This window comes from Salmo salar, chromosome ssa10, assembly GCF_905237065.1.
Source record: "Salmo salar chromosome ssa10, Ssal_v3.1, whole genome shotgun sequence".
NCBI classification, from domain to species: Eukaryota; Metazoa; Chordata; class Actinopteri; order Salmoniformes; family Salmonidae; genus Salmo; species Salmo salar.
In genome coordinates, this window is record NC_059451.1 from 122,299,863 (window position 1) to 122,323,160 (window position 23,298).

Consider the following 23,298-nt stretch of genomic DNA (forward strand, 5'->3'; position numbering starts at 1 on the left):
TGGTGAAGGAGACCAGACTACAGAGGTAAAGAGGGAGTTTACCAAAAAGGCCTTTGTAGATGAACACATACAAATGTATCTTTCTGCGCATGTAAAGTGAGGTCCAACCCACCATTTTGTACAAGGTGCAAAGGCGGCTGAGTGACTTGGCATTTGTAATAATGCACAACGATGCATGATAAACAGAGTCCAGTCTCTGGTAGACAGAGGAGGCTGTATGATAAACAGAGTCCAGTCTCTCTAAGACAGAGGAGGCTGTATGATAAACAGAGTCCAGTCTCTGGTAGACAGAGGAGGCTGTATGATAAACAGAGTCCAGTCTCTGGTAGACAGAGGAGGCTGTATGATAAACAGAGTCCAGTCTCTGGTAGACAGAGGAGGCTGTATGATAAACAGAGTCCAGTCTCTGGTAGACAGAGGAGGCTGTATGATAAACAGAGTCCAGTCTCTGTAAGACAGAGGAGGCTGTATGATAAACAGAGTCCAGTCTCTATAAGACAGAGGAGGCTGTATGATAAACAGAGTCCAGCCTCTATAAGACAGAGGAGGCTGTATGATAAACAGAGTCCAGTCTCTGGTAGACAGAGGAGGCTGCATGATAAACAGAGTCCAGTCTCTGGTAGACAGAGGAGGCTGTATGATAAACAGAGTCCAGTCTCTGGTAGACGGAGGAGGCTGCATGATAAACAGAGTCCAGTCTCTGGTAGACAGAGGAGGCTGCATGATAAACAGAGTCCAGTCTCTGGTAGACAGAGGAGGCTGTATGATAAACAGAGTCCAGTCTCTGGTCGACAGAGGAGGCTGTATGATAAAGAGTCCAGTCTCTGGTAGACAGAGGAGGCTGTATGATAAACAGAGTCCAGTCTCTGGTAGACAGAGGAGGCTGTATGATAAACAGAGTCCAGTCTCTGGTCGACAGAGGAGGCTGTATGATAAAGAGTCCAGTCTCTGGTAGACAGAGGAGGCTGTATGATAAACAGAGTCCAGTCTCTGGTAGACAGAGGAGGCTGCATGATAAACAGAGTCCAGTCTCTGGTAGACAGAGGAGGCTGTATGATAAACAGAGTCCAGTCTCTGTAAGACAGAGGAGGCGTATGATAAACAGAGTCCAGTCTCTGGTAGACAGAGGAGGCTGCATGATAAACAGAGTCCAGTCTCTGGTAGACAGAGGAGGCTGTATGATAAACAGAGTCCAGTCTCTGTAAGACAGAGGAGGCTGTATGATAAACAGAGTCCAGTCTCTGGTAGACAGAGGAGGCTGTATGATAAACAGAGTCCAGTCTCTATAAGACAGAGGAGGCTGTATGATAAACAGAGTCCAGTCTCTGGTAGACAGAGGAGGCTGTATGATAAACAGAGTCCAGTCTCTGGTAGACAGAGGAGGCTACATGCATATACAACAAGTCACCATAATCAATTACAGAGAGAAAAGTGGGCTGAACAAGCTTCTTTCTAGCCAAAAGCAGGAAGCAAGCCTTATTACGGAAATAAAAAAACAATTTCAATTTAAGCTTCCTCACAAGATTACCCACATGAACTTTAAAGGACAACTTGTCATCCAACCAAATACCTAGGTATTGGTAGGATGACACTTTTTCAATGGATAAGCCACCAGATGTGGCAATGCTAACGTTTTCTGAGTTCTAGCTCTGGTAAAGGTCATAAATTTAGTTTTTTTTGTACATTCAAGACCAGTTTGAGACCATAAAGGGAGGCCTGCAGTGACTGAAAAGCAGTCTGGGAACTCTTCAACAGTCCGAACCAGACAAGGAGCACATCAATATATGACTGTATCGTGTGTATATACAGTTGAAGTAGGAAGTTTACATACACCTTAGCCAAATACATTTAAACTCAGTTTTTCACAATTCCTGACATTTAATCCTAGAAGAAATTCCCTGTTTTAGGTCAGTTTGGATCACCACTTTATTTTAAGAATGTGAAATGTCAGAATAATAGTAGAGAGAATGATTTATTTCAGCTTTTATTTCCTTCATCACATTCCCAGTGGGTCAGAAGTTTACATACACTCAATTAGTATTTGGTAGCATTGCCTTTAAATTGTTCAACTTGGGTCAAACGTTTCGGGTAGCCTTCCACAAGCTTCCCACAATAAGTTGGGTGAATTTTGGCCCATTCCTCCTGACAGAGCTGGTGTAACTGAGTCAGGTTTGTAGGCCTCCTTGCTCGCACACGGTTTTTCAATTCTGCCCAGAAATGTTCAATTGGATTGAGGTCAGGGCTTTGTGATGGCCACTACAATACCTTGACTTTGTTGTTCTTAAGCCATTTTGCCACAACTTTGGAAGTATGCTTGGGGTCATTGTCCATTTGGAAGACCCATTTGCGATCAAGCTTTAACTTCCTGACTGATGTCTTGAGATGTTGCTTCAATATATCCATATAATTTTCCATCCTCATGATGCCATCTATTTTGAGAAGTGCACCAGTCCCTCCTGCAGCAAAGCACCCCCACAACATGATGCTGCCACCCCCGTGCTTCACGGTTGGGATGGTGTTCTTCGGCTTGCAAGCCTCCCCCTTTTCCCTCCAAACATAACGATGGTCAATATGGCCAAACAGTTCTATTTTTCTTTCATCAGACCAGAGGACATTTCTCCAAAAAGTACGATATTTGTACCCATGTGCAGTTGCAAACCGTAGTCTGGCTTTTTTTATGGCGGTTTTGGAGACGCGGCTTCTTCCTTGCAGGTTATGTCGATATAGGTCTTGTTTTACTGTGGATATAGATACTTTGTACCGGTTTCCTCCAGCATCTTCACAAGGTCCTTTGCTGTTGTTCAGGGATTGATTTGCACTTTTTCGCACCAAAGTACGTTCATCTCTAGGACACAGAACGCGTCTCCTTCATGAGCGGTATGACGGCTGTGTGGTCCCATGGTGTTTATACTTGCGTACTATTGTTTGTACAGATGAACGTGGTACCTTCAGGCATTTGGAAATTGCTCCCAAGGATGAACCAGACTTGTGGAGGTCTACAGTTGTTTTACTGAGGTCTTGGCTGATGCCTTTTGATTTTCCCATAATGTCAAGCAAAGAGGCACTGAGTTTGAAGGTAGGCCTTGAAATACATCCACAGGTACACCTCCAATTGACTCAAATGATGCCAATTAGCCTATCAGAAGCTTCTAAAGCCGTGACATCATTTTCTGGACTTTTCCAAGGGGTTTAAAGGCACAGTCCACTTAGTGAATGTAAACTTCTGATCCACTGGAATTGTGATACAGTGAACTATAAGTGAAATAATCTGTCTGTAAACAATTGTTGGAAAAATGACTTGTGTCATGCACAAAGTAGATGTCTTAACCGACTTGCCAAAACTATAGTTTGTTAACAAGAAATTTGTGGAGTGGTTGAAAAACGAGGTTTAATGACTCCAACCTAAGTGTATGTAAACTTCTGACTTCAACTGTATATATATATATATATATATGCAGGGTGGTATGAATGAGTAGGCGTGTCCAAACTTTTGACTGATTGATATATATATATATATAGTACCAGTCAAAAGTTTGGACACGCCTACTCCTTCATATCCCACCTGGCTTTCTTCTGAAGCTAAGCAGGGTTGGTCCTGGTTGGTCGCTGGATGGGAGACCAGATGCTGCTCGAAGTGGTGTTGGAGGGCCAGTAGGAGGCACTCTTTCCTCTGGTCTAAAACAATATCCCAAAGCCCCAGGGCAGTGATTGGGGACATTGCCCTGTGTAGGGTACCGTCTTTCGGATGGGATGTTAAACGGGTGTCCTGACTCTCTGAGGTCATTAAAGATCCCATGGTACTTATTGTAAGAGTAGGGGTGTTTAGCCAGGACACCAGGGGTTAATTCCCAATATGGCTCTCATACCATCACAGCCTCCTAATCATCCCCAGTTTACAATTGGCTCATTCATCCTCCTCTCCCCTGTAACTATTCCCCAGGTTGTTGCTGTAAATGAGAATGTGTTCTCAGTCAACTTACCTGGTAAAATAAGGGTTAAATAAATAATTCAAGGCTTTTTCTTTATTTGCACTATTTTCTACATTGTAGAATAATAGTGAAGACATCAAATCAATGAAATAACACATGAAATCGTGTAGTAAAAATAAGTGTTAAACAAATCAAAATATATATATATTTTTTTAGATTCTTCGAAGTAGCCACCCTTTGCCTGGACGACAGCTTTGCACACTTTTGGCATTCTCTCAACCAGCTTCATGAGGAATGCTTTTTCAACAGTTGTGGAGTTCCCACATATGCTGAGCACTTGTTAGATACTTTTCCTTCACTCTGCGGTCCAACTCATCCCAAACCATCTCAATTGGGTTGAGGTCGGGTGATTGTGGAGGTCAGGTCATCTGATGCAGCGCTCCATCACTCTCCTTCTTGGTCAAATAGCCCTTACACAGCCTGGAGGTATGTTTTGGGTCCTTGTCCTGTTGAAAAACAAATGATAGTCCCACTAAGCACAAACCAGATGGGATGGCGAATCGCTGCAGAATGCTGTGTTAGCCATGCTGGTTAAGTCTGCCTTGAATTCTAAATAAATCACAGTGTCACCAGCAAAGCACCCCCACACCTCCTCCTCCATGCTTCACGGTGGGAACCACACATGCAGAGATCATCCGTTCACCTACTCTACGTCTCACAAAGACACAGCGGTTGGAACCAAAAATATCAAATTTATACTCATCAGACTAAAGGACAGATTTCCACCAGTCTAATGTCCATTGCAGGTTTTAAAGTGCAAGCAGTCCCATGTTTCAGTCCATTATGAACACAAGCCATGGTTTTAAAACCCATTAGAATATAGGTTTATGATGTATTTAAAGAGAAAAACTTGATTTGTGCTGGATTAATTTGTGAGTAAACATTTTCACCAGATTGCCCCCTTGACTTTTTCCACTTGCATTCACAATCATACTGTAGCGTCCAAGACATGCTGCAGAACTTTGGTGACTAAAGTATTTTCAAAACCTCCCGCTTTGGGCTGGATGTGTCAGTGTGTACTTCATACATGCATAGTCTAGGAACAGAATTACCTCAGTCACGAAAATCCCTAGTTTGAACACGACTGTGAATAAAAACGACTGAAGATCCCCATGTTGAAAATGTAGTGTAAAGCCAATGTTTATTTGACAGAATGGTCATCATAATTATATGAAGTACAACAAGTTACTCTAGCAACAACATGGATGATAAATATATAAATAAAAGCATTGGAGCGTTATGAACGTAAAACAATTGATGAAACTTAACCTATCAAGTCCTCCCGACATTTCATTCATCTCAGATCAAAGTTTAAAAAAAATAATCTAAGAAAAATCTTACAAATCTGACAGTATTTAAAAGTTCTGTAGGTGTTGAAACATCATCTAGACACAGACAACAAACAAAACAAAAGACATCAGGCCAGAGTGATTCAGGATCGATGCAGTAGTTCTGAAACCTCAGAGCTGGGTTCTGTTCTGATACTAATGCATTATATTCAGCTGTTAATACATTTCCTTCATCTAGACATGTACAAAAAAAATGGACAGGGACAGAAACCGGGAAACTCAAGCCAGAACGATGTCTCGGCTGGATGAAATCAGGGACAGGTTCTGTCCGATCCCTCAACTCAGAGATTAGTGACAGTAGAGTTTAGATGTCCTGTCTTGACAGATTTGGAAGCTTTTGAGAGAACTCGCTGTGGAGGAGAATAGAGATATTAAAAACAAACAAAAAAAATGGATCCGCACGTACAGAAAGATCAAAATACGAGAATTCAATAAAGTCAAGTCTGTCTTGGAGGTAAGTGGGAAATATATATTTTTTTTATAAAATAAATGTAGAATTGTTAAGTGGAACATCCCTTTTAGTTTTTCCACATTTTTTGCAACTGGCACATTTTCAAAACTCTTACGTAAAAATTATAAAACTGATAACACTTGTAATGTCCTCCATCTTAGGTTCAGAACTTTTTGCACAATCATTTGTTTTTCACTCATCTTTCACCACAGAGAGTCATTCATGCCAAACAAAAAAATCTAAAGTTCTGTGAAATACCATGAGAACATTGAGTTTAGTCCCAAATACAAATCAGATAATGATAAGGCTCACCATTTTAGTCATTTTTAACTACCATTTAATCCAATAGCAAACAAAATACAAGATACACATTTCAAAAAAATGTTATTTTGACATTCTGAAAAATAGATGGTATATTTTTTTTCCCCCATACAGTATTTGACTAGAACTTGACACTCAATTATTTTTTAAATACATTTGTATCCAATGGTAGGTTTGTGAGCATGTTAAGGAATATTTCAGTCTTAGTTTCATTGTCGTTATATAGTACATACTGGATGTAGGACAAAAATCATCAGAAAGGGGTATAATAAAGCAGTTGGAGACTAAAAAAAAACAGCCTTGTGTGTTACGCCATTTCTGCCCCCATGCAACACTGTACAAGATCACATTTCCAACATGACAACTGATACAGTATCACACAACCTCTACTTGAAATGCATCTGTTTTCAGTGACATTCAGATGAGTGGGATATATTATGACCGACCCAGGTGTTTCACCAGCACAGTGTACACCAATTCTAAACGGTAGCATCGTCCACTAATTCTAAACGGTAGCATTGTCCACTTTGTCCTATTGAAGCACACTGGCTGATTGAGGACGATGTAGTATTTACAGCCACATCCATACATATGATATGGTTTTACCTTCCAACAAATTTGTCAAATTGATACATTAGGTAAATAATATTGGACTTTTAGTGTTCAGCAGTTAACTATATAATGTTAACTTAAAATAGGCACTTCGTAAATCAGTTGAGCAGTTTGATTATGACAAAGAACAAAATGTAAAGTGCATTTTGAAAAGGAGATAGTTAAGATTGAATATGTATCCAAACTGAAAGTGATTTAGTGCAGTGAACAAAGTGATTGTTTGAAAATGTGCGTAGAGTTAAACATGAGCCGTCTTAACGTGCTTGGAGTTGTGAAAATTGCACCAACGTGATAAATAAAATAAAACTTCCCATAAAGAGAGCGTAGAACAAAAAGCCAGTAGGTTAATGTTAAAGAGGATAGAAGACATTGAAAAACATGGATGGGTGACAATGGTTTAAAAATGTCTAATGCAGCCGTTTATCTCAATATCAAAATCATTTCTAGTTAACAATTAAGTCCCTTACTGTGATTGTTTTCAATTAAAAATGGTCAAAAAAGAGAAAAAAAAATGGCTTCTCATCAAACGGAAAATTCACAAGCAAGAATTTAGCTGGGACTGTCTGGGATTGGTCTGAGTGGGGAGGGGAATACTGAAAACGAGCTGTTATTGGCTGAGAGGTTTGGAACGCTCTTATTGGTCTATCAACTGATCACATTTGGGGAGGTGTGGGGGGGATTGAATATATAAAAAGTGAGGCGGATTATAAATAATAAAAACTATTAAATTGTTAGAACCCCTCCCCAGCAGCAGACAGTCCAGTTCAACAAAGTGTTAGTTTGATCTTCAATAAAAATGTCAAGATTGTTAGGCCAACCGACCGAACCAGGCTCTCAGTTGCACTCGTGTTTAGCCTCACTGTTATGGCGTTTAAATAAAGCGTTCCTTCATACAGAACCGGTAATGGAGGTAGATTCAATGTTGACAAAATCCTTCTAAAATAAAAAAATGTAGTTAGATGGAGGGGTGGAGGGGGGTCTCCCGAGTCCCTCAGCGGTCTAAAGGCACTACATCTCAGTGCTAGAGGCGTCACTACAGACCCTGGTTCGATTCCAGGCTGTATCACAACCAGCCGTGATTGGGAGTCCCATACAAGTCCCAGCGTCATCCGGGTTTGGGCCGTCATTCTAAATTTTAGAATTTGTTCCTAACCGACTTGCCCTAGTTAAATAAATATGGTCACAGAGAAAATAAACAGTCTAGTCCAGCTGTCCACGATAGCATGCTAAGCATTCACTTCACCGTATTACCACTCTGTTACAGAGTAAGACTGGTGCATAGAAAACCTGGTGCTATTCTCTCACTGGACGACAAAAATCGCCACTCATCTCTATGATTGGATTGTGTGTTGCTGGGTCGATGATTGGTGGCTAGGTGATAACCTAGGAAATGGGGTTGGTGAAATTACCGAAAATTCAGAATAGGTGCTGGCGACAGAGTTAATGCTGATGTTACGGTGTGAGGCAGGGCTTCGGGCCGGGTTTCTTAACACGCCGCTCAGAGCCATGCCGTTCAGGTGGGAGATGTTCTCCTTGTTCCTCTCCACCGTACGGGGGGTTCGTCCAACACGACCCGGGGTCCTCAGAGGAAGCTATGAGGGTTGGTGTTAGAAAAGAGTTATTATCTTTAAGCCATAAAAATAAAATGTAATTCTCTGTGCTTGAACACAGATGGTAAGTGCACTACTAACCTTGCTAGCAGACATAGGTAGTCTGAGGACCGGAGACTGACACATGGTTCCTCTGAAGGCAGAGCGTAAGGTGCTGTTAGGAGTAGAGCCGTAGATACTGCTAGTAGCATTGAGCTGAGAGAACCAAAATAAACACATTACGTCACAATGACAATGGCTTCATTGTAGAGAACAGTAAAGTACTTCAGTGCTCCCGTTTTTTTAAAACATTTTTTTTTAAACGCTGAATTATGAATACACTAAAACTGACAATGGTAATATATTTCTAAAATTGAAAAACAGCTTGAATTTGATCCCAAAAAACAACAAATAGTGATTAATAAATTAAAATGAAGAGGGAAAAAAAAAAAAAAAAAAAAAACAGGTGATTTGACCTTTCTTGCTTTGCCAGGCGTAGGGGTCCCTGCGAGGCGTCTTTTGGAAGGGGTTCGTTGAGCAGTACCATACATCAGGTCATGTTCAATCTGTTGGTTCTTCTTCAGTTGCTGTTTCACAAATAAAATCACCGTCAATATTCTCATCTGAACCAGATTCACTCATTACTAGGGAAGTAGTTAAGATGTCTCTGTTTTGAATACTTTTGAAACCCCCACTGATCCAACTACGACATGACTGGGGGAAAAGCTGTGTCAAGACAGTGATTGCAATCTAAGGCAACGTTAATTTAATCATGTTTGATCAGTGATTAGCTCAAGGAAGGGAGGAAGCACATTAAGAGCATTGAAACAAGGCCTTTAATCTTACCCTCTCATTCTTCTCTCTCTCCTTCTCCAGACGCAGTAGTTCCCACTGCTCCTCGACGTACTGGAGAAACCGTTGTCCGTTAACCAGGAACTCTCTGTAGTGCTCCTCCTCCCATAGGTCTATCTGGGTCTTCAGGCTCTTCTCCAACTGGAACACATGAGAGAACATGCTTCAAGTTAATATGCCCCAAATAAAAAATATAAAAAATAGCAAGAAATATAGAACCAAAACAAGCCAGCTATTCAGTAGTCGGACAGAGCGTTGGGTAGAGGAACTAACGAACATTAAAATCACAACTTATCCTCACCTTTGGCAGGCTTTTCTGCAGGTCGGCTCTCTGCTTCTCCTCTTTGAGTAGGTTCCCGCCTCGGTTGTTGAATCTAGAAGGATCGGTCACCTTTTTCTGTGGAGAGTTGAACCTTGTGTTTATAATACAGTCGCTTGAAAAACACATGAAGGGCAGGGCCAAAAGGTTGACTCAATGGCGCAAAAGATACAGGAAACATCAATATAATCTTGCAGTGTGATTTAATATGGAACTTTTCGTCGACAATGTGCATTATTTCGTTTACAATTTTTTTTTTTTTTAAATTGGCGCCTAATATCTGTAAACAAGAACAGTCTCATATTCATCAGTAAAGTGCTCACCTCCAGTTGTAGGAACAGAGTCCAGCTGTCTTGCCACCTGGTAACCCCTTCAAACAGCTCCCTGTGGTCCTCATAATGCTTCTTCAGACTCAGCAGCTCTGCCTCGTGTAGGTTCAGCAGCTCCACGGTGTAGTCCACTGATGGGGAGACATGTATTGTACCAAATCTCACTAGGACAACCAGGGTTTGTGTTCACACGTTCATTAGTCACAAAATGTATATATATATATATATATATATATATAAAAAACTGTCTGAAACAAGGTGGAACTATCTGGACTACCGTCCAATTAGAAATGGAGATTTTAGCAGTCCGTCGCAAAATGTGTTGCTACTGTGTACCCTAATGAACGACACAACTCAGTACATTACGGTCAAAAGGTCAAACTATAAGATAGTACTTCCCCACGGGGGGGCCAAAAAAATATGAAATGTATGAAAAAGTATGAAATGTATGCATTCACTACTGTAAGTCGCTCTGGATAAGAGCGTCTGCTAAATGACGTAAAATATACTTTAAATTGCTCCACTAATAAACAGTCACAGCAATAGAAGCCAAACAACAACTGACCATCATAGTAAGGCGTGAAGGCCCGTCTCTGTTCCAGACTGTAGTAACAACTCTCCCAGAATAGAGCCACCTCAGTCCTGATGGCTTCTATCACATCCTTCATGTTCTTCATTTTCAGCTCATCCAGGCGTCGGCACTCTGTTTCTAACTGCAGGAAGGAACTCGCAAACGTCAAGTCAGTCATTCAGTAAATCAATCAATTACGGTTCTGACATTCCATTCAAACCTGACTGATACACACTGTTCATTCTACTCAGGTGGGGGCACCTGAAAAAAGGCTATGGTTGGTTATAGGCATCGCCTCGTTACCATACATGTTTACAGTGGCAAGGTAAATTAATGTAATTCAACATTTTCCTGAATATATATATATATAACTGTATCGAGCACCTGCATCTTCCACTACACCAAAGACTTTTAGGCCTCTAAATTTCACTGCAAGTATGTCCATATCTGATCAGCTTGACAGGTTACGTACATAATTCAAATATAGAATACGAGAAGAGTGCCATAGCTGTGAGAAACAGGAAATAAAAACATTTTAAAAAAAATGCTCACAGCGTCCATGTTTTTCTTCCTGGACTGGACCATGTGATCCGACATGCCTTCCCTCTCCTCCTGGGGGACCTGCAGTCTCTCCCACAGCTCCTGGATCTTACTGCGGTAGGAGCTACACACCAACTCATTCTCGGTCTTACGATCCTCCAACTGAGAATAACACAGCAAGACCGTCAGGTGACGAGTTGACTGACAAGAAGATGGCATATGGGGTGCATTTATGAAATAATAAATAAAAATACCATTCATATAATATCACATACTGTAGTTACATCATTAGGACGCAGAGTATGAAATGTATAACGTTCAGATTAGAAAACACATTATGTAGAACAAACATTCCTCTCTGACGTAGAATAAAGAATCACGACGGACCGTATTCACGACGTAACTGAACAGAATTAACAGCAGCGTCCTGACCTGTCCCAGCAGCAGTTGGAGAGCTGCGATGTTGTCGTTGGACAGACAAAAGGCCTCCTCGTCCTCACACACCACGTCCCTCTCAAAGCTGGTGTCTGGCAGCTGGTCCAACTCCTCCATACACACAATGATCTGACGCTTGATTCCCACGAACTCGCCATGGCGACGATCCTGGAACATACAATGGAGAGACGGAGAGAGAGGGAGAGAGAGAGAGCATAATCCTCAACTTAAAATGACATCAAGATTGTCTGAATGAACATAGTCTAACATTCTCCAGTCTAAACGGATTTACTTAGAAGGCTTACTTGCAGATTTAGGGGTAACTAGTTGGGGCGGCAGGGAAGCCTAGAGGTTAGAGCGTTGGACTAGTAACCGAAAGGTTGCAAGTTCGAATACCCGAGCTGACAAGGTACAAATCTGTTGTTCTGCCCCCTGAACAAGGCAGTTAACCCACAGTTCCCCGGTAGGTCATCATTGTAAATAAGAATTTGTTCTTAACCGACTTGCCTCGTTAAATAAAAGGTTAAAAAAAACACCATTTGATCATCACATGCCGATTCCAACTTCAGAGCTGCAATTCTCAAATGCACCTGAAAAGTAACCTAAAGTCTGTGCTTTTAAAGCCAACGAGTCCCACCATAAAGAGTGTGCGTTTTGAACTTTAACCCCATTTAAAAACGTGTGTCTGAGCTAAAGAGTTCTGGGTTGGACCATTGGGATTCATCTACTTCCGCATCCGTAGATAATCAGAGGTGTGATGAACGGGGGGGGGAGGGGGAGCTAGAGCAGTGTTTGTGAGACGAGGGCAGATCCCAAAGGCCCCCCTCCCCTATTCAGATGGGTGGATAGAGAATGACAAGCTGAGACTCACAAAACACCTAACATGCTTTGCTCTATACTGTAAGGGGTTCTTCTACATAGACCATAGTAAATCCCAGGTCATAGTGTCTATAATACTGTAAGGGGTTCTTCTACATAGACCATAGTAAATCCCAGGACATAGTGTCTATAATACTGTAAGGGGTTCTTCTACATAGACCATAGTAAATCCCAGGACATAGTGTCTATAATACTGTAAGGGGTTCTTCTACATAGACCATAGTAAATCCCAGGACATAGTGTCTATAATACTGTAAGGGGTTCTTCTACATAGACCATAGTAAATCCCAGGACATAGTGTCTATAATACTGTAAGGGGTTCTTCTACATAGACCATAGTAAATCCCAGGACATAGTGTCTATAATACTGTAAGGGGTTCTTCTACATAGACCATAGTAAATCCCAGGACATAGTGTCTATAATACTGTAAGGGGTTCTTCTACATAGACCATAGTAAATCCCAGGACATAGTGTCTATAATACTGTAAGGGGTTCTTCTACATAGACCATAGTAAATCCCAGGACATAGTGTCTATAATACTGTAAGGGGTTCTTCTACATAGTAAATCCCAGGACATAGTGTCTATAATACTGTAAGGGGTTCTTCTACATAGACCATAGTAAATCCCAGGTCATAGTGTCTATAATACTGTAAGGGGTTCTTCTACATAGACCATAGTAAATCCCAGGACATAGTGTCTATAATACTGTAAGGGGTTCTTCTACATAGTAAATCCCAGGACATAGTGTCTATAATACTGTAAGGGGTTATTCTACATAGACCATAGTAAATCCCAGGTCATAGTGTCTATAATACTGTAAGGGGTTCTTCTACATAGACCATAGTAAATCCCAGGACATAGTGTCTATAATACTGTAAGGGGTTCTTCTACATAGTAAATCCCAGGACATAGTGTCTATAATACTGTAAGGGGTTATTCTACATAGACCATAGTAAATCCCAGGACATAGTGTCTATAATACTGTAAGGGGTTCGTCTACATAGATCATAGGAAATCCCAGGACATAGTGTCTATAATACTGTAAGGGGTTCTTCTACATAGTAAATCCCAGGACATAGTGTCTATAATACTGTAAGGGGTTCTTCTACATAGTAAATCCCAGGTCATAGTGTCTATAATACTGTAAGGGGTTCTTCTACATAGATCATAGGAAATCCCAGGACATAGTGTCTATAATACTGTAAGGGGTTCTTCTACATAGACCATAGGAAATCCCAGGTCATAGTGTCTATAATACTGTAAGGGGTTATTCTACATAGTAAATCCCAGGACATGGTGTCTATAATACTGTAAGGGGTTCTTCTACATAGACCATAGTAAATCCCAGGACATAGTGTCTATAATACTGTAAGGGGTTCTTCTACATAGACCATAGTAAATCCCAGGACATAGTGTCTATAATACTGTAAGGGGTTCTTCTACATAGTAAATCCCAGGACATAGTGTCTATAATACTGTAAGGGGTTCTTCTACATAGACCATAGTAAATCCCAGGACATAGTGTCTATAATACTGTAAGGGGTTCTTCTACATAGTAAATCCCAGGACATAGTGTCTATAATACTGTAAGGGGTTCTTCTACATAGACCATAGTAAATCCCAGGACATAGTGTCTATAATACTGTAAGGGGTTATTCTACATAGACTATAGTAAATCCCAGGTCATAGTGTCTATAATACTGTAAGGGGTTCTTCTACATAGGAAATCCCAGGACATAGTGTCTATAATACTGTAAGGGGTTCTTCTACATAGACCATAGTAAATCCCAGGACATAGTGTCTATAATACTGTAAGGGGTTCTTCTACATAGTAAATCCCAGGACATAGTGTCTATAATACTGTAAGGGGTTCTTCTACATAGTAAATCCCAGGACATAGTGTCTATAATACTGTAAGGGGTTCTTCTACATAGTAAATCCCAGGACATAGTGTCTATAATACTGTAAGGGTTCTTCTACATAGATCATAGTAAATCCCAGGACATAGTGTCTATAATACTGTAAGGGGTTCTTCTACATAGACCATAGTAAATCCCAGGTCATAGTGTCTATAATACTGTAAGGGGTTCTTCTACATAGTAAATCCCAGGACATAGTGTCTACAATACTGTAAGGGGTTCTTCTACATAGACCATAGTAAATCCCAGGACATAGTGTCTATAATACTGTAAGGGGTTCTTCTACATAGTAAATCCCAGGACATAGTGTCTATAATACTGTAAGGGGTTCTTCTACATAGATCATAGTAAATCCCAGGACATAGTGTCTATAATACTGTAAGGGGTTCTTCTACATAGTAAATCCCAGGACATAGTGTCTATAATACTGTAAGGGGTTCTTCTACATAGAAGACCATAGTAAATCCCAGGTCATAGTGTCTATAATACTGTAAGGGGTTCTTCTACATAGAAGACCATAGTAAATCCCAGGACATAGTGTCTATAATACTGTAAGGGGTTCTTCTACATAGATCATAGTAAATCCCAGGTCATAGTGTCTATAATACTGTAAGGGGTTCTTCTACATAGGAAATCCCAGGACATAGTGTCTATAATACTGTAAGGGGTTTTTCTACATAGACTATAGTAAATCCCAGGACATAGTGTCTATAATACTGTAAGGGGTTCTTCTACATAGTAAATCCCAGGACATAGTGTCTATAATACTGTAAGGGGTTCTTCTACATAGACTATAGTAAATCCCAGGTCATAGTGTCTATAATACTGTAAGGGGTTCTTCTACATAGTAAATCCCAGGACATAGTGTCTATAATACTGTAAGGGGTTCTTCTACATAGTAAATCCCAGGACATAGTGTCTATAATACTGTAAGGGGTTCTTCTACATAGACCATAGTAAATCCCAGGTCATAGTGTCTATAATACTGTAAGGGGTTCTTCTACATAGTAAATCCCAGGACATAGTGTCTATAATACTGTAAGGGGTTCTTCTACATAGTAAATCCCAGGACATAGTGTCTATAATACTGTAAGGGGTTCTTCTACATAGACCATAGTAAATCCCAGGTCATAGTGTCTATAATACTGTAAGGGGTTCTTCTACATAGACCATAGTAAATCCCAGGACATAGTGTCTATAATACTGTAAGGGGTTCTTCTACATAGACCATAGTAAATCCCAGGACATAGTGTCTATAATACTGTAAGGGGTTATTCTACATAGTAAATCCCAGGACATAGTGTCTATAATACTGTAAGGGGTTCTTCTACATAGACCATAGTAAATCCCAGGACATAGTGTCTATAATACTGTAAGGGGTTCTTCTACATAGACCATAGTAAATCCCAGGTCATAGTGTCTATAATACTGTAAGGGGTTCTTCTACATAGTAAATCCCAGGACATAGTGTCTATAATACTGTAAGGGGTTCTTCTACATAGACCATAGTAAATCCCAGGACATAGTGTCTATAATACTGTAAAGGGTTCTTCTACATAGACCATAGGAAATCCCAGGACATAGTGTCTATAATACTGTAAGGGGTTCTTCTACATAGTAAATCCCAGGTCATAGTGTCTATAATACTGTAAGGGGTTCTTCTACATAGTAAATCCCAGGACATAGTGTCTATAATACTGTAAGGGGTTCTTCTACATAGACCATAGTAAATCCCAGGACATAGTGTCTATAATACTGTAAGGGGTTCTTCTACATAGTAAATCCCAGGTCATAGTGTCTATAATACTGTAAGGGGTTCTTCTACATAGTAAATCCCAGGACATAGTGTCTATAATACTGTAAGGGTTATTCTACATAGACCATAGTAAATCCCAGGACATAGTGTCTATAATACTGTAAGGGGTTCTTCTACATAGACCATAGTAAATCCCAGGACATAGTGTCTATAATACTGTAAGGGGTTCTTCTACATAGAAGACCATAGTAAATCCCAGGACATAGTGTCTATAATACTGTAAGGGGTTCTTCTACATAGACCATAGTAAATCCCAGGACATAGTGTCTATAATACTGTAAGGGGTTCTTCTACATAGACCATAGGAAATCCCAGGACATAGTGTCTATAATACTGTAAGGGGTTCTTCTACATAGACCATAGTAAATCCCAGGACATAGTGTCTATAATACTGTAAGGGGTTCTTCTACATAGACCATAGGAAATCCCAGGACATAGTGTCTATAATACTGTAAGGGGTTCTTCTACATAGACCATAGGAAATCCCAGGTCATAGTGTACATAATACTGTAAGGGGTTCTTCTACATAGTAAATCCCAGGTCATAGTGTCTATAATACTGTAAGGGGTTCTTCTACATAGACCATAGTAAATCCCAGGACATAGTGTCTATAATACTGTAAGGGGTTCTTCTACATAGACCATAGTAAATCCCAGGACATAGTGTCTATAATACTGTAAGGGGTTCTTCTACATAGACCATAGTAAATCCCAGGACATAGTGTCTATAATACTGTAAGGGGTTCTTCTACATAGACCATAGTAAATCCCAGGACATAGTGTCTATAATACTGTAAGGGGTTCTTCTACATAGACCATAGTAAATCCCAGGACATAGTGTCTATAATACTGTAAGGGGTTCTTCTACATAGACCATAGTAAATCCCAGGACATAGTGTCTATAATACTGTAAGGGGTTCTTCTACATAGATCATAGTAAATCCCAGGACATAGTGTCTATAATACTGTAAGGGGTTCTTCTACATAGTAAATCCCAGGACATAGTGTCTATAATACTGTAAGGGGTTCTTCTACATAGACCATAGTAAATCCCAGGTCATAGTGTCTATAATACTGTAAGGGGTTCTTCTACATAGTAAATCCCAGGACATAGTGTCTATAATACTGTAAGGGGTTCTTCTACATAGTAAATCCCAGGACATAGTATCTATAATACTGTAAGGGGTTCTTCTACATAGACCATAGTAAATCCCAGGACATGGTGTCTATAATACTGTAAGGGGTTCTTCTACATAGTAAATCCCAGGACATAGTGTCTATAATACTGTAAGGGTTCTTCTACATAGACCATAGGAAATCCCAGGACATGGTGTCTATAATACTGTAAGGGGTTATTCTACATAGTAAATCCCAGGACATAGTGTCTATAATACTGTAAGGGGTTCTTCTACATAGACCATAGTAAATCCCAGGACATAGTGTCTATAATACTGTAAGGGTTCTTCTACATAGATCATAGTAAATCCCAGGACATAGTGTCTATAATACTGTAAGGGGTTCTTCTACATAGTAAATCCCAGGTCATAGTGTCTATAATACTGTAAGGGGTTCTTCTACATAGACCATAGTAAATCCCAGGACATAGTGTCTATAATACTGTAAGGGGTTCTTCTACATAGACCATAGTAAATCCCAGGACATAGTGTCTATAATACTGTAAGGGGTTCTTCTACATAGACTATAGTAAATCCCAGGTCATAGTGTCTATAATACTGTAAGGGGTTCTTCTACATAGACCATAGTAAATCCCAGGTCATAGTGTCTATAATACTGTAAGGGGTTATTCTACATAGACCATAGTAAATCCCAGGTCATAGTGTCTATAATACTGTAAGGGGTTCTTCTACATAGACCATAGTAAATCCCAGGTCATAGTGTCTATAATACTGTAAGGGGTTATTCTACATAGTAAATCCCAGGACATAGTGTCTATAATACTGTAAGGGGTTCTTCTACATAGACCATAGTAAATCCCAGGTCATAGTGTCTATAATACTGTAAGGGGTTTTTCTACATAGACTATAGTAAATCCCAGGACATAGTGTCTATAATACTGTAAGGGGTTCTTCTACATAGTAAATCCCAGGACATAGTGTCTATAATACTGTAAGGGGTTCTTCTACATAGACCATAGTAAATCCCAGGACATAGTGTCTATAATACTGTAAGGGGTTCTTCTACATAGACCATAGTAAATCCCAGGTCATAGTGTCTATAATACTGTAAGGGGTTCTTCTACATAGTAAATCCCAGGACATAGTGTCTATAATACTGTAAGGGGTTCTTCTACATAGACCATAGTAAATCCCAGGACATAGTGTATATAATACTGTAAGGGGTTCTTCTACATAGAAGACCATAGGAAATATAATACTGTCAGGTTTTTGCTTTGGTTGACCTTTTCATTAACATTTATCAATAAAAAAATAAACTCATGAATGCAACAGTTTAATATCCAATAGTTTTGTGTTCTACTTGTAGCCCTGGTTGTCCTTTAAAGAACATGGTAAAACACTTCATTGTGAGGCTCAATATAAAGGCTGCACATGCAGATAAATGAAAGTCAGATAAATGAAAAGTAAATTATTTTTTGCTATGGTCTCAGGACTGACAGGGTTAAGTTACAGCCCTATTCACTGAGAATTACTGAGTTTCTATTAAGCAACTTGTGATCCGTCTAATTTCAGAGTCTGTGACTACAATTTTATGGCCCTGAATTTTCCCATTTCGGAGCCACATAAACTGACCAAGGAAAAACTCCTGGTTGTAAAAAAATGCTGGCTACATACTAGGAAAATGATGAACAATGAAGCATACATGCCTTCTCTTTAGTGAGATCTTTGAGGTAAGAGCGATAGCTGTCCAGGTGCTCCAGGGAAGGGACCGTGTCCACGTCAATACAGAAGGGGACTGAACACATGATGTCACACAGCTCCCGGTCCTGCTTGGACAGAGTCTTCAGCTCCTTAACTCTCTGACTCTTCTGTTTCATCATTACCTCCAGGCGTGACCTGATGTCCTTCTCCAGCTGCAGCATAGTCCTCCCCTCATCCTCCTATAAAACACATCAAGATGGTTGAGAGGAACATTAGCTAAATATTTGTAATTCCTTTATTTAACCAGGAAAGTAACATTAAGATTTACCTATTTTTGAAGTGAGCCCGGAATAAAAAAAAAAAAAAATGCAACATTAAGGTAATGGTGAGCGCACCCCCCCTCATTTAATTTCTAAAGGTAGAAGACATATGTTTTTCTCTGCGTCTTATTCATTTGTCGCACTGCTTTGCTTTATCTTGGCCAGGTGACAGTTGTAAATGAGAACTTGTTCTCAACTGTCCTACCTGGTTAAATAAAAGGTTTTAAAAATAATAATAATAATACCTCAAATGGGGATAGTTGAAGCTCAGAACACAGAACATCCAGCTCTTTACGACAGGATTCTATGCTGCTCATCAATCTCTTCCTTAGACTGTCCTCCTCAGCAATCATCATGTCCAGCAAGCCCTGGGTAGAAAACCGGTTAGAAGACAGGCCACCGGTTAAAAAAAATAAAAATAAAGACATTCAGAAACTCTTGGTAGGACAATGGAAGTTTGATTCAAAAAGCAACCTCCATTAAACCTGGAAAGAGTTGCTGAATAAATACATCCATCTTCAGTCTGTTCATGCACCTTGGTCTAAAATGAGATAGAGAAACAGTGCTGTCACTAGTTCAGTGCCGGGTGGGTATAATAATTTGTGGGACGTTCCAAAAACTTCGTAAATAACAAGGTCTCCAACAAACAACACATACAAAGTTGTATAGCGGCAGAATAAGATACCAGGTAGGTAAGTGGGACATTTAGTTGCGGTTTTTTTTAACTCACCACTTTTATTCTGAAAAATGTCTGTCCTCACTCTGGTAGCCTATGGACAAACATTAAGAATAAGCTACGTTGATGCTAGTTAGCTAGGTGAATTAATCATGCTAATTTTGTTTGTGTTGTTTGTTGGCATCCTTGTTATTTATGAAGTTTTTGGAACAGATTCCTGTTGGAACATTCCACAAATTATACCCACCCTCCAGTGCACATGGGATAAAAAGTACATTTGACATTTTAGTCATTCAGTAGACGCTCTTATCCAGAGCGACTTACAGTAGTGAATACATACATTTCATAAAAATGTATTTTTCTTCCCATACTGGTCCCCCGTGGGAAGTGAACCCACAACCCTGGCGTTGCAAACACCATGCTCTACCAACTGAGCCACACGGCTCAATAGACGTTTGGAAAGATGTAGAACTCACTTTGATATGTTTCCTAACCACATCAGTCCTTTGTATTCTCTGATCCTCTGGGATTCCTATTTCCTCCCAGATGTCCTTCAACCGGTTTAGGGCTCGATTCAGACATTCTACCGACTCCGCAGCATGGATATCACTGTACAGGGAGGAACATGAAGAGAGGGTTACTTAAATATCTTGTTAAAATATTAAATGCTGCAGCCTGTAACTACGGGAAAGAGTACAGATCAGGTTCACACTTGTCTCTGGATTGTTGTATTGCAAAGCTTCGTTGTTGCCCAAAAGAACAAGTGAGCTGAGTAGGGTTTTTTTTGTCGAAGGTGTCAAAATGGCATGTAACGTTAGTTAACTATGTAGAGAAGTTCGCCAAGTGTAAAATGTAAGTCGTCTACATGTATCGATCAAAGGACTCATTGATTGGCATTCCTGTCTCGGCAGGTTAACGTTAAACCGGTTGGTTGACTTGGTAACGTAAATTGGTTTTACCAAAACAGCCCAAGTAAAGTTAGTTAGCTAGCTAAGCTAGCGACTGCATTTAAAATACACGTCTAGCCAGTTCATATTTCCATAGTTACTTGTGATAATATACAGTAACGTTGGTTATGGGACTCGTTACCGTATTATTTTGATATCAAACCAAAAAAGGTGGAAAACAACAAAACGACTAGCCAGCATGGCAAGTAAACTTAGCCATTACCGATAGGTTACGACAGCTAACTTTACTGCATTATCTTACGCCAATATGTCACCTTGGTTAGTCTTTGCTAACTAACTGAAGATATTACCCTCGTTGGTTTAATTTGTCGAGCTAACTACTTTACTGTAACTAGCAATCCAGCTACTGTAGCTAGCTGCCGACGTCCATAGCAACAACATACGAAGACATCATCCAAACACAACAAACCAGAAAAATGTTTTTTTTTCACCAACCTCCTCCTCATGGTCACGGTCCACCGAAAAGACAACACTGGTTAATAAAAAAATTAAAATATTGTTGCCTAAAATACGTTTCTTTAAAACACACTGAAAGCACAGAAAGATGGTCGTTTCTAGCTGCTTCTGCGACTCGGTTCAAATTCTTCACCGAAACTCTGCTTCTCTTCCCATTGGCCGATACAGAGAAAACGTCACCAAAACAGGTTTCTATTGGCCGAAGTACTTAATGAATTTATGTATTTTTATTTTTTTTATTTAACCTTTATTTAACCAGGTTGGTTAGTTGAGATCAAGTCCTTTATTTAACCAGGTTGGTTAGTTGAGATCAAGTCCTTTATTTAACCAGGTTGGTTAGTTGAGATCAAGTCCTTTATTTAACCAGGTTGGTTAGTTGAGATCAAGTCCTTTATTTAACCAGGTTGGTTAGTTGAGATCAAGTCCTTTATTTAACCAGGTAGGCTAGTTGAGAACAAGTTCTCATTTACAACTGCGACTTGGCCAAGATAAAGCAAAGCAGTTTGACACATACAACAACACAGAGTTACACATGGAGTAAAACAAATATACAGTCAATAATACAGTAGAAAAATAAGTCTATATACAATGTGAGCAAATGAGGTGAGATAAGGGAGGTAAAGGCAAAAAAAGGCCACGGTGGCAAAGTAAATACAATATAGCAAGTAAAACACTGGAATGGTAGATTTGACAGTAGATGAGTGTGCAAAGTAGAAATACTGGGGTGCAAAGGAGCAAAATAAATAAATACAGTAGGGGAAGAGGTAGTTGTTTGGGCTAAATTATAGATGGGCTATGTACAGGTGCAGTGATCTGTGAGCTGCTCTGACAGCTGGTGCTTAAAGCTAGTGAGGGAGATAAGTGTTTCCAGTTTCAGAGATTTTTGTAGTTCGTTCCAGTCATTGGCAGAGCAGAATCAAGAACTCACCTTTGTATTGGTCAATAAGTGAATCATAACCGATTACTATTTACCATGATTAAATCATATATACAGTACCAGTCAAAAGCTGACACACCTACTCATTCAAGGGTTTAAAAAATAGATATGTATTTATCATTCATCCATACTGTGCGTGTCCCATCATTGCAGGTAATTTATGACAAATGTATAAAGTATACGTTTTATAAACTCATGAGCACCAGCCAGCGAATTAGCCTGAAAAATTACTCAATGTCACACTCTTGTGGCGAAGAAATGTAATACACCTATAGAATGTACCTACATATTTTCCTAAACTAACAAAACCAGGCTAATACGCTTTCCTGGAGTTTATAAAACATATACTTCATACATTTGTCATAAATTACCTGCAATGATGGGACACACACACAGTATGGACGAATGTTCAGTAGTAAAGCGGATATAAATATCACTCCTAAAGAAGATGTATTTTTGAGTTAGGTCGTATCACAACCGGCCGTGATCGGGGTACCAATTGGCCCAGCGTCGTCCAGGTCCAGGTTCGGGTTTGGCCCGGGGTAGGATGTCATTATAAATAATAATTTGTTCTTAATTGACTTGACTAGTTAAATAAAGGTTTAATACAAATATAAACGTTACCAACTTCAAAGAGGGAACGTTAGCATAAAACCCACATGGAAAACTGAGATTCGGCAAAAAACATATCAAGAGTGGTTTATTTGACGCCAAATCAACAGTACTTACTAATATAACATAAATTGCTAATGTACGATGTAAAAGGTGGATTTTATAACGTAATGTCAATTTTATACATTTCTATCTCGAGACCATTGAATTAACAAGATTACCTAGAATCCCATACCTTTATTACTGAGTGAATTAGACAATGTAAACACGCTAATCTACCAGGAGGTGGCATAATACCCATTTTAGGCAGGGATTTATCAATTTAATTACAACGTTACAGTAGCAATATTTGATTTTAGATCTACAAGCCTCTGGGTTCCTGCTGCTGAAGCACTAACTAACTACTGTAATTTACTCTCTAGGTGAAATTTAAAAGGGATTGAGACATGTCAAACACATCCCTTGTTTCAGAACTCTTGTCCAAACTAGGCCTACACCCCAAAACTGACCTGTGATGTT

The 23,298-nt window shown here is 39.7% G+C and overlaps 1 protein-coding gene across 4 annotated transcripts; it reads right to left on the reverse strand.

Moving 5' to 3' along the window:
- Window positions 1-5,104: 5,104 nt before the first annotated feature.
- LOC106561782 (protein regulator of cytokinesis 1) lies at window positions 5,105-21,368 on the reverse strand. Of its 4 annotated transcripts, none has more exons than XR_006757127.1 (14): window positions 21,210-21,368; window positions 20,283-20,415; window positions 19,376-19,498; window positions 18,816-19,049; window positions 11,355-11,525; window positions 10,935-11,084; window positions 10,377-10,524; window positions 9,806-9,942; window positions 9,465-9,560; window positions 9,158-9,304; window positions 8,788-8,898; window positions 8,414-8,465; window positions 8,132-8,314; window positions 5,105-5,688 (listed from the first exon to the last, which is right to left on the reverse strand). XR_006757127.1 is itself a non-coding variant. In XM_014126022.2 (14 exons), the coding sequence occupies exons 1-14, from the start codon at window positions 21,218-21,220 to the stop codon at window positions 5,620-5,622; spliced, it is 1,827 nt and encodes a 608-aa protein (XP_013981497.2). In that variant the 5' UTR covers window positions 21,221-21,368; the 3' UTR covers window positions 5,105-5,619. The 4 variants fall into 4 exon arrangements, 3 of the variants coding, with proteins under 3 accessions (XP_013981497.2, XP_013981496.2, XP_013981498.1); XM_014126022.2 differs by having other exon boundaries at window positions 8,414-8,527; XM_014126021.2 differs by lacking the exon at window positions 5,105-5,688 and having other exon boundaries at window positions 6,110-8,314; window positions 8,414-8,527.
- Between the last annotated feature and the right edge of the window lie 1,930 nt (window positions 21,369-23,298).

Excerpts from the sequence above, each read along its gene's own strand:
- LOC106561782 (XM_014126021.2), bottom strand. Across the intron at positions 9,305-9,464 it reads TGCAGAAAAGCCTGCCAAAG|TTGGAGAAGAGCCTGAAGAC; the intron begins GTGAGGATAAGT and ends CATGTGTTCCAG. Across the intron at positions 8,899-9,157 it reads AGAGAGAGAAGAATGAGAGG|CAACTGAAGAAGAACCAACA; the intron begins GTAAGATTAAAG and ends TTTGTGAAACAG.